Genomic DNA, 12,640 nt, shown 5'->3' on the forward strand with positions numbered 1-12,640 from the left:
TGGATGAGGCGCAACTTTTTGACATTTGACCGAAGAGATTTGACCTTTCTATAAGGGGCATAACCCTTGTTTTAGATTTCTGAAAAGGCAAAATCAGCTTTTACTGTATAACCAAAGGTCCTAGACCCATGGGGTCTTCAGCAATGACATTGGGGACTAATGACCTTGACAAAGGTCAAAAGGTCAAAGGTCAAGGTCATGTCCCATATAGCGAATTATGTTTTTTTTACCTTATTTAAAAGATATTCAGTGTGTTTAAAAGCTTTTCAATACATTCTACGTCTATTGGAACATGTATTTTACATTACAAAAGGAAAGACCTCTCAATTGTTCAAGAACAATTGACATTTTAATTAAGGTCTTTCCTTTTACTAAAGGGAAAGACCTTACTGTATTTCTTCTGATTATTATTATTATTATTATTATTATTATTATTATTATTCTTCTTGTTCCGCCAAACTTTGACAAAATTTCCCTCCGTAACCGTAAGACGTGTCGCTTTCATGTTCACACTTTGTATCGGTGTCATGAATACCTATCTGGAACTCACCCTGTGAGTCGAAATATTTTGTCGGTTCGGAGTAATCCCTCCGAAACCCAAAAACCTTGTTATCGTTCCAACACCGTAACCGTAATAGGTAAAAAAAAAAGGAAGGGTGAAATTTGTTCAGGACCAGACCCCGGTTCTTCGTTACATTTGGATCGAAAAGATTCAACAACTCATTGGTAGGGTTATGCCCCTATGAAAATTAACCGGTGTCGGTTGGCCACCAAAACTCAGAAACCGTAAGTCGTAGACACATAGGATCTTCACCAATCATCATCATTGCATGTATCTTTAAAAAATACCTCAAGGTCAAATTTATATGTTGACCTTGACCTTTGACCTAACACCTTGTTATGGGATAATCTCAGAAACCATTATACTTACAGAAGTTTTAAATGGTGGAAAATGTTTGGGTCATTATGGCGCAACTTTGTTACATTTTGACCAAAGAGATTTGACCTTTCTATAAGGGGCATAACCCCTGTTTTAGGTTTATGAAAAGACAAAATCAGCTTTTACTATATAACCAAAGGTCCTAGACCCTTAAGGTCTTCAGTCATGGTATTGGAGACCAATGACCTTGACAAAGGTCAAAAGGTCAAAGGTCAAGGTCATGTCCCAGATAGCGAATTTAGTGTTTTTAACCTTATTTAAAGGATTTTTAGTGTGTTTTCGAGCTTTTTAAGGTTGACCTTGACCTTTTCAATACATTCTACGTCCGTTTGAACATGCATTTTACATTACCAAAGGAAAGACCTCTCAATTGTTCAAGAACAATTGACAGTTTAATTATTATTCTTTTTGTTCCGCCAAACTTTGACGAAACTAGCCTCCGTAACCGTAAGACGTGTCGCTTTCATGTTCACACTTTGTATCGGTGTAATGAATACCTATCCGGAACTCACCCTGTGAGTCGAAATATTTTGTCGGTTCGGAGTAATCCCTCCGAAACCCAAAAACCTTGTTATCGTTCCAACACCGTAACCGTATTAGGTAGAAAAAAAACAAAGGGTGAAATTTGTTCAGGACCAGACCCTGGTTCTTCGTTACATTTGGATCGAAAAGATTCAACGACTCATTGGTAGGGTTATGCCCCTATGAAAATTAACCGGTGTCGGTTGACCACCAAAACTCAGAAACCGTAAGTCGTAGACACCTAGGATCTTCACCAATCATCATCAATTTATGTATCTTTGAAAAATACCTCAAGGTCAAATTTGTATGTTGACCTTGACCTTTGACCTAACACCTTGTTATGGGATAATCTCAGAAACCATTATACTTACAGAAGTTTTAAATAGTGGAAAATGTTTGGGTCATTACGGCACAACTTTGTTACATTTTGACCGAAGAGATTTGACCTTTTTTTAAGGGGCATAACACCTGTTTTAGGTTTCTGGAAAGACAAAATCATCTTTTACTATATAACCAAAGGTCCTAGACCCATGGGGTCTTCGGCAATGACATTGGGGACTAATGACCTTGACAAAGGTCAAAAGGTCAAAGGTCAAGGTCATGTCCCATATAGCGAATTTGGTGTTTTTAACCTTATTTAAAGGTTTTTCAGTGTGTTTTAAAGCTTTTCAATACATTCTACGTCTGTTTGAACATGTATTTTACATTACAAAAGGAAAGACCTCTCAATTGTTCAAGAACAATTGACAGTTTAATATTGTAATCTTCTTTGTTTTAATTATAGATATATAGTCATATAATAAGTGTTTATAGTCAAACATTTAATTATCAACTCATAATGTTTAATCTCAACCCAACAGTTTAGTATATGCGAGGTCGAGGATTCAATCTTATTATTATTTATCATGTCTCTCCCAAAATTGCTATATAGGGACGGGGCAGTGGTGGCTGAGTGGTCTTAGCAGTCAAACTTCTGTATCAATACCCTGCTGTGGCAGATCCAGAACTTTCATAAGGGGGGCCAGGACCACTGACTGACCTAAAAAGGGGGGGGGCTCCAGTCATGCTTCAGTGATTTCCTACATAACCAACCAAATTTTCCCCACAAAAGGGGGGGGTTGGATCCGCCTATGGCCTGTCAACACTGAGGTTGTGGGTTCCAACATACACGTGACAGGGGTACATAACTCTAATCTAAATTAATCAGGTTTGTCAGTTTTCCTCCAGAAATAAAAAGCTGACTGCTACAATGTAACTAAATTGTACAATAGTGCTGAAAGTAACATAAAACGTCAATCAAATTGAACTTTGCTCTATGAGTGCAATCATCTTATCCTCAGTCCATTCTTCTAACTAATATTTTGATAATATTACCTCCATATCGGGTCTGCAGCTTGTTGTTAGGATCAGTAGTCACAGCAGCTTTTAGATCTGTCAGATTTATTTAGTTGAATTTTAAAGTTATTTGGTTTGTTAAAGAAAAAATGATTGAATTAATAATGTGGTAATAAAACATTACACAATGTTGATTTGAAAACTTGACTTATCTCCCTTTAACTGTATTACATCAATGAATCCAGGACAATTCACACCAAACATATTAAGTTCCCATAACGGAAATAAATATCATTAAATTAGATATTTTGTTTATTATTTGTTGATGATTTGACAGAAAGTCTTGTGAATCAGCTTAGTGACTAATTCTCATCATTATTATCCCTGTTAACTTTAAATTATCTTTACTTCCCAGGTGAGGTCATTGATGAAAGTATAACTCGCTACAGGTGAAATAATTGGATTAATCACTTGTATATAAATATTGGATTTTACCTTGATGTAATATATTTTAACCTTGTTTTTCCTCCCTATTGAACATTTTAACATTACAATAGGAAGCTCATACCAAGAAAAGAAAAAAAGAAGTATTATACGTCATTTTGAAAATAAGTCTTTTGGAGGCTGTTAATAGTAAGGCTGTTAATAAGTAATTTTAAATCCTTAGCTACATGTACTGTATACATAGTTTAAAACAATTATTTTTTGTGTACATGTTCATGTACAATTAAGTAAATTCTTTAGAGTAAAAATGCAATTATTTACCAAATTTGTGTTCTGGAACTAGCAGTCATTATAACATTCTAAGTATCAACATCGTGCTCATCCTCAGAATACAGATAATTCAACCTATCACACCATTAGATTTTGCAGGGTTTGAATTAGCCATGGCCCACTCGCCAATGGCCCCAAAAATTTGGCGTGAGCTACTTAAATTTCTGCTTTTCTGGTATAGGACTATATATGTGGGCTACAAAATTTAAGCTATCAGCTACCATGCCAAAATTTGAACTTTAACAATTCCTGTTTTGTGTCACCAGAACAAATTTTGCACTCCCTTAAGTCCTTAGCACTGAGTAAAGTTAATGATGTAGAGCCTAGAACTGGTAGTATTTTATTAACAAGCATATTTATAAGTGGACAATACAATTTCAATCTCAGTCACATTTTCATCATGTTCATTGATGGCCCTCAGCTGTTTTCTGCTCTTTGAACTCTTTGACACCTTCCCCATGTCCATACTCAATTTTATTTCATGTTAATCAGTGATAACACAACATTTTTTTTCTTGGCCTAATAGGTGGTCAGGTCTTGTAGTATTGGTTTTATCAACAGATAAGAACATGAGCATTTTATTGTAGACAATTAAAATTCCAATCTCTGTCTCATTTTATGGTCATTTGTTTTTGATCTTAATCAGTGAGACAATATTGATATAAGGGAGATAATTGGTTATCTTTATAATGGAAAAGTCGCCAAATTGTCACTTGAATTATCATACCATTAAAACATTAAAGACGTGAGTCACATGAATGATAAAATTGTTAAGTAAGAAATATTTTAGAACTTTGTTGTTCACTTTTGGATCCTGGACTCGACAAATCATCAACTATTCTCTATAGCACTCAATGAAAATGTTGATTAGAAACATTTAAGAACATTGGTTTTTCTCTCAGGCCTCTGATCTTTCATTGCTCAAATTTTAATGCATCTACAGTGAACATTTTTGGTATTAATTCAAACATGCTATTGTAATATTTCCTGTGATTGAAACAAAAATCAAGGTAAAAGTTTAACAATATTTATGTATATTTTTTAGAAGCAATATCTGATGAGAAAGGACCAACAAAGGCCCTGCAACTGGGATTTGAATTGGCCCTTAAAGAGCGAGATCATGCTCTGAGACAGCTACAACAAGTAAAGACGGAGAGAGATTCAGCACTAGCCAGTCTGGACAATCTGGAAGGCAAAAATAAAACTCCAAGGTAAAAAAACAAACACTGCTCTTATATATACTGTAAAAACAGAGAGAGATTCATCTCTAGCCAGTCTGGATAAACTGGAAGGGAAAAATAAAACTCCAAGGTAAAATAAAACACTGCTCTTATATATACTGTAAAAACAGAGAGAGATTCATCTCTAGCCAGTCTGGATAAACTGGAAGGGAAAAATAAAACTCCAAGGTAAAATAAAACACTGCTCTTATATATACTGTAAAAACAGAGAGAGATTCATCTCTAGCCAGTCTGAATAAACTGGAAGGGAAAAATAAAACTCCAAGGTAAAAAAAACAAACACTGCTCTTATATATACTGTAAAAACAGAGAGAGATTCATCTCTAGCCAGTCTGAATAAACTGGAAGGGAAAAATAAAACTCAAAGGTAAAATAAAACACTGCTCTTAGTTGACAAAACTTCCATAGATTTTTAGGCAGCTAAGCTGCTTTATGCGAGCACCCTAGATTTATGTTCTACTCAATAAATGCTAAAATACATGCCATTGTTATTATCTAGCTGGCTATTAATTTTTTTTGATTCATATGAAACTAAAACAGAATAAAAATTCAAATGTCAACCCTCCAAGATTTGAATCTCAGGCAAAACAATTTATATATACAACTTATAGGTTTACAGTTATTCTGCCTATTTTGAGGTACAAACGGTAAAACTCTGTCATTTTATTCATAATTTTACAGTTATACCCTGTTTACACTTGTACGAATAAGTGTAATATAGGTATATATATATATATATATACATGTATAATCATTATGGAAACAAAAGTTGTTTTTTTCATGTGCTTTTATACTTGCCTAATCAATAAAAGAGAAGTAACTTGATCATGTTAATGTATTAGCTTAAGATGACAGAGAAAAGATTTGTCTATAAAAAATGAGAACAAGAAGGCTTCATAAGAAATGAATTTGTTATCTTAGTGTGAAATCAGGTGTATTGAGATTACACTGGTGTTGAAAATTATGTCCATCCCTAGGCCTGATTACACCAAGGTAATGAATACAACAACTCACAAGTGGCCCCTTAAAGACCATCACAACAGAAAGTAAGTTGTTCCCTAGGCCTGATTACACCAAGGTAATGAATACATTAACTCACAAGTGGTCCCATAAAGACCATCACAACAGAAAGTATGAACAAGAGGTATATAGGCAAGTTGTGGATATAAGATCTGTGTTATAATTAGAATGTGTCTTAGAAGTCATGTAAATCTTATACTGTCGATTCATTATAATTCCTTGAATACCAATGTTCGTGGATTTCGTGGTGACCTGGGAACTACGAATTCAAATATCCAATTTATTGAATTTGTGAAGAGTTTGGAAAAACTACGAAATGAAATATCCACAAAAATGGAAATTTTCTCAATCCTCCGAAATTTGTACTCACGAAATTAAATGAATCCATAGTGAGTATCTGTTATTGTTTATTTTCAGTAAGTCCTCGGACAGTAACCAGGAACACAGATCTAAGTCTCCGAGTCCTATAGTATCTGTTATTGTTTATTTTCAGTAAGTCCTCCGACAGTAACCAGGAACACAGATCGAAGTCTCCGAGTCGTAAACCTCGCAGTAAAAGTATGGAAAGTGACACAGAAATAGACGAAGTAAGTACACAATGTTTTCAAACTTATTTTCAGCAGTTTGTCATGGTTATGTAAGACAGACATGGAAATTGGGGTTTGGCATTTACAGGTGTGATATTTTCTTATATATACATATATGCAATGAAACATGTGAATTTTTTTCTATAGTACTGGACAGGATAAACCTCTACTTATGCCAAATATTTTATTATTTGAAACAAAGATAAATTCTGCACAATTTTTTGAAAAGTGCAAATTTGACAAAGGCTAATAGGGGAAAACCAAATCCAGAATTTGAATGAAATAAAAAATTTTTTTTTTAAGGGAGTTGAGATATTACAAAACATGTTTAACATTTATCCCCCACCCCCTTTGCATTTTTGCGCCTGTTGTCCCAACTGGGGAGCCTCCGGCCTTTGTTAGTCTTGTATGTTTTATATTTAACTTCATTTATATGTTTTGTAATTTGGGGTGACATCCATTTAGATTGAACTTGTACACATTTTGTTCAGGTGGTAACTAGTTGAGGCCCCCCTCTAGGTGCAGGATTTTCGTGACTCATTCTTGGCCTTCAGCTGTTTTCTGCTCTTTGGAAGGGTTGTTGTCTCTGACACATTATCAATTTCCTTTCTCAATTTTGATCTTGTTTCCTTTGATAAATATGGGATAAAACAATCTGGATTATAAAAATAATTGTTAGAACTGAATTGTGATCATTTCACCTTTAATGGTACTTCTATGTAAGAACTTTGACCATTGGCCATCTGATAAGGAGATATATTTATGTTTAATTTATATATTTGTTATCTAAATTGAAATCAAATGAGAAGGCAAGAAAAGGTAATCAGATCCCTCCATTAAAATTTAATTACCGGGGACCACCATTTTTCTCATACATTTGAGATATTGTTACAGCTTTGGACATACGTACATGTTAGTATAAAAATAAGTAGATGTTGTATGATTGCCAATCAGACAACTGTTCAACAGATTTGAAATGGAATGGATGTTAGCAATAGTAGGCAATCATACAGGCTACAGCTTTGATCAATGAGGAAAACATATACTGTATAATTGGCTGTAAAGGCCCAGCCATGAAAAATGTGAGATGATTAAAAAAAAAGAAAACCAACCGAAAAAATTTATGAAAATATAATAATTTATGCACTTTATATTTTATATTTTTAAACTCATTTTCTCTATTCTTAAAATTTTTGGCCCATTATTCTCTAATAGATCTATAATAGGCAATCATACAGCTTTCATCAATTAGGAAAACTTATACTGTAAAATGTCTGGACATCAAAAATGTGAAACGATTCCAAAAGGAAAACCAACAGCCTAATTTACACAATTCTACCCCTTATAATCTATATTTTTATGCCAATTTTCTCTCTTCTTTAAATTTTTTGCCCAGTATTCTGATAATCTATAAATCCCATCCGGACCCTCATAGATGATAAATGAGACAAGAAAATTGAACTAAGAATTCACACTTTTATGTTAACATGTAAAAACATATTTAATACAATATAAAGGTGATCACCTTTGTTCAATGTTATTCTTCAATTAAATTCTTCAGCATTGAACAATTTTACTATATTATAAATCAAATTTAAAGACATTTAAAAGGAGAATTTGTAAGAACGTCGAGTGTGTTTGATTTGCTATGTCAATACTGGACGATTCTTTTGTTGTGGGTTGTAGGGTGAAATAAGTATGAGTCAAAATGTACTACCTTATATATGTAGAGAAACAGAGGAATTGTAACAATGTATAAAAACGGTCATATTTTAAATGAAGAATTTTAATTTTTTGACAATTTCTTGTGAACATACTTTATATCTGTCGAGTAACAGAGGAATCGTAACAATGTTTAAAAACGTTCATATTTTAAATGAAGTATTTTTTGTTTTTGACAATCTTTGGTGAATATACTTAAAGTTGATATCCAAAGAGGAAATGAAGAGATGTAAAAAGCAGTCATACTTTAAATGAAGAATTTTTTGACAATCTTTTGTGGACATAACTAAATATATATCTGTTGAGTAACAGAAGAATAGTTATTGTTAACTCTGTGTAGAGTACAGACACTGAGGATATAAAGAAGATGTAAAAAAAAACAGTCATACTTTAAACATTGTTAAAAGAAGAATCTGTTTGAGTTGTTGGCCAATCTCTTGTGCAACAAAAAAATTTGAAGGAACCCCTAAAGCTAGAGGATCATTTATTGTGTCCAACAAAGGAATTCAAAACAGATCTATAATTCAAATCGTCATCATAAGAACAACTGATGTATTTGAGTGATTGCTACCTATAACAAGCTGATATTTAACAGTTAATAAGTTCTGGATTTCTATAGAACCAAAGTAGTATATTGTCAAATGTATTACGTAGAAGATCAAAGGCCTGAGACTGTTCTCTCATGTTTCTAATGCACCAATATTCCGACAGGAAATAGCTGCAATTAAATTGGTTGCAGGAAAAAAAGGATAAATTCCCGTTAATTTTGCCATTGTTCTTGATTTGAACAGTTATCCAATGTTTATCAGTGCATGAAGAACAACAACAAGCCACAATAAATTCCTTGTGAAATTTATTTATTTGACAATATTGTTTATTACCAACCCAGTATAGACAAGGTAGACTTTGATATCTTATTATTTTGATTGTAAAAATTAATTAATTGTCTGACAAACTTTAATGAGGTCGTAAAATTGTCACATGATTTCTGTTTAATTGTGGCATTATCAAGTGGATGTTTTAAGTACCTAAATATTTACTTAAGTTTTATAACAGTTGTAATAACTAGCTGTTTATAAAGTTGATTATTGGAATAGTCCAGCATAAATCAGAAGATATTAAGAACAGTTTAGGCCACATATTTGACAGGTCCATAGTGGAAGTAGACCTTCAGATTACAAAAATATGTTGGAATAAGTTTCTTTTTTTTTGGACCTGTGTTTACAAATAAGACAAGACAGGGCAATAAACCTCAGCATTCTTCAGAGACAATAGATCTACTTATATGTGGGACTACTTTTATGGACCTTTGTGATGATTTCCGCATTTCGGTGGCTCTTCTAGAATTATGGGCACCTGTTTTGCGTAATTGTTGTGGATGCTAACCTATCACATTATTAAATGTACAGCTATCCTCATAGGAATTAAAACTTATCAAGCTTATGGTTTATGGATCATTGAAATAAAAGGAAATTCAAGACGAGACAATTTTGACTGAAATTTACAGAGTTCTGCTAGTCAACTTTTGTTGTTGTTGCTACTGTACATGAAATTGAGTGGTTCTAAAGTTGGATACACTGTTGTTTAGGATCTGCTACTCGTATATATGCATATTAGGGTTGTCCTGAATGAGAAAATATGCATTTGACATTTAAAGTTTAATTGTGATTAATTTTAACATTATTTTTGAAAAATAGTTTCACTGGTAGAAAATCTATAACCACTTGAACAAAGAAGAAACTTTGATATTTATTAAACCAGTGTTAGATTTGAACGAGGACGTTAAAATATACATATCTGTTTTAGTAGGATCGTTACTTAGAGACTGAATACATATATATCGTCCATTTATTCAAAGTTTTCACGTTAATGGGACAATATACAGTTGAACAAACAAATCTTTCCTTTATTCATGGACTAGATGGTTGGAGTACAATGTACAATTGTTGTGAATTGATATTTCTGTAACATTGATCAGAAATTAACAGTACAAATTGTCTGATCTTACAAATAAAAACGTCAAGTTTACAGTAGTAGATAGAATAGAAATGTCAAGTTTACAGTAAAATCTAAAATATTGGACAATAATTAAATAAAGGAACACAAAACTCTGTTCAAAGGGGAAAAAAATGTTTAATCATTCAACCAAGGAAAATTTCAGAGTAAAAACTTGAATTATTGAGTCGGTGGGAAATAATCTATTTATAGTTTTGTAACAATAGATGTATGTGTTTAATTTGTTGTGAATGACATGATAAAACGTAATTAATGTCATAAAAAATGACCACACGTTATCTATAACTGTGTTTATACATGTACATTGTATATGTATGTGGTTAGTGTAGGGGAGGCAATATACATGTACATAAATGTGCAACATTTACTTTACTTAACGTAATGATATATAATACTATTATGAGTGCATAAATATCCTTTATAGTTTGAAAACATACCGTATATGAAATATATCAACAAATCTGCGATTTTGACTAGTAGAACTTTCAGGATTTAGCGGAGATCGTGATAAATATGTGAGGAAAGTTTTGTGTGTTTTAAATGTAAGGAAAATGTTGTGATGATTTATATGTTATACATACTGTGATAAATTAGTCTCGATGGCAACAAAAATTTAAATTCAAATATAAAACAAGACAAATCTGTCTTTTGGATTTATAATTATATGTATATGGATCAAACCATTACAGATCATATATTCTACATTGTTGTGTGTTGATAAATTAATGGTTTTTACGAAGAAGTGAAAAATGGATAAAATTATCAAACTTTATAATTGTATGCACTGTCTGTTGTTTAGAGGCAATTAAACAACTTGTCTTTTGACGAGCCTCGTTTTGGAATTGAGTAGACTTTTTATAACAATTCTTTGGTTATTTTGGACATTGTAATAAACAGTGGATTATGTTTTCTTTTAAAATGAAGGGATTAAAACGTAGCTCGTCAGTCAAGAAAAATAAGGTGAGTTCCGCATGTTGACCTGTCATATATGGAATTTATTAACTTGATGTGATGTTTGTAAATCAGTTGTGGTAGAGAATGTCCTAAATAATGACCCCTTCAATAATGGTCGAGAATGTCCTAGATAATGAACCCATTCACCATCTCAAAATGTGAATTCTAACTTGCTTTAAAATTAACTTTTCTGAAAAAGAAAAAAACAGTTCATCGATTGGAATAAATATCTCCTAAATTTGTCTTTAAAAATATTCATAAAACTGTATTTTTGGTTTAATTCATTGTGAGAAAAAAAATACTTAAGAACTATTTATGTTGTGAAAAACATGCAGCATTTAAGGACAAGTTATTGTGAAAACTTTTGCTAGTGGTCAAGACTTAATTTGAGACAATCACTGATCTCTGGTGGGAGGCAAACTGACAGACAAAAAATTAGTCAGTCAGACAGAACTTTTAAGATTTTTTGGTTGAATATAAAGGTGAAAAGTTCAAAATTCTTTTCCAGTAAGAGAAACACTAAAACAGTTTGGCACCAACAGACTGTACATATACATGTATGCATACAAGTTGTAATTTGAAAGAATATTTTCTTGTTTCCTCTCTTCCTATACTTGTTATGTGACAACTACACAATTCAGACATCTCTACCACTTCTGTATAATGATGTGTATATAAAGGTTTGGTTAATATATATGTTGCATGTGTATCCACAGAATACAGGTGGAAGGTTTGATATATAGGGCGTTTATATGTTACTTCAATACTATGATTATAATGGAACAATAATATCAGAATTTTTGACACTATTAATATTCCATGATTATGTTGGAACACAGTTAAATTTCACAAAGCAGATTCTCCCAAGTTTTATTGTTGGCACTTATTTTTTACAATAAAGAAGTAATGTTTTTTGGTAGAAATCAAATTTTGAACTATTCATCTCATTTTAGTCAGCAATGAAATAAAAAATTGAAATTCTTGTCCTGAAATTTTGACTAGCTGAAAATTTGCTGGATCTCAGCAGTGACGATTCTTTGATTTAATTTTTAACGTCACATGGAATCAACTTTTTCCTGTAGATATATATGATATATCCTGAAGAACTTTTTGTTGTTTTACAAACTATGAATAATAACAAACTTTGATTGATCATCTAATAATTGATTACTCAGCAGTTTTATTGACAATACTTAACCTTTACATGTGGACATTTGACCTCTGTTTGACCTCTAATTTGTGATCGCTAACCAGAAATATAATTAACCAAGATTTTTAATTGTTAATTATGATTTTCTTTCTTATCAAAAGATAAAATGTCCATATATAGATGTCTTGTTCCTGATACTACGACTTTTCCTGAATATATTTATTAATTATTACCAAGATAATCTATCTGACCAAATTTTATATCTATGTAGACCAATTATTTTCTAAATTTTGCACCTATATATTCATATATTCAATTTGTGTCAGAAATAATAAAAAGACGGGGAAGATACCAGATGACAGTCTATAAATTTTCTGGA

At 32.2% G+C, this 12,640-nt stretch overlaps 1 protein-coding gene across 11 annotated transcripts in view; it reads left to right on the forward strand.

Moving 5' to 3' along the window:
* Window positions 1–12,640, forward strand: part of LOC143052938 (tight junction protein 1-like) — a 107,397-nt gene that overhangs the window by 13,340 nt on the left and 81,417 nt on the right. For 7 of the 11 annotated variants that reach the window (XM_076226104.1, XM_076226107.1, XM_076226108.1 and 4 more), the window contains exons 2-4: window positions 4,617–4,782; window positions 6,326–6,419; window positions 11,082–11,117. In XM_076226104.1, the coding sequence (XP_076082219.1) occupies window positions 4,617–4,782; window positions 6,326–6,419; window positions 11,082–11,117 (296 nt within the window). Of the gene's footprint in view, window positions 1–4,616; window positions 4,783–6,249; window positions 6,420–11,081; window positions 11,118–12,640 lie in introns of all 11 variants that reach the window. The other 4 variants (XM_076226106.1, XM_076226118.1, XM_076226116.1 and 1 more) reach the window with 2 other exon arrangements.

The sequence above is a fragment of the Mytilus galloprovincialis genome, chromosome 11, assembly GCF_965363235.1.
Source record: "Mytilus galloprovincialis chromosome 11, xbMytGall1.hap1.1, whole genome shotgun sequence".
NCBI classification, from domain to species: domain Eukaryota; kingdom Metazoa; phylum Mollusca; class Bivalvia; order Mytilida; family Mytilidae; genus Mytilus; species Mytilus galloprovincialis.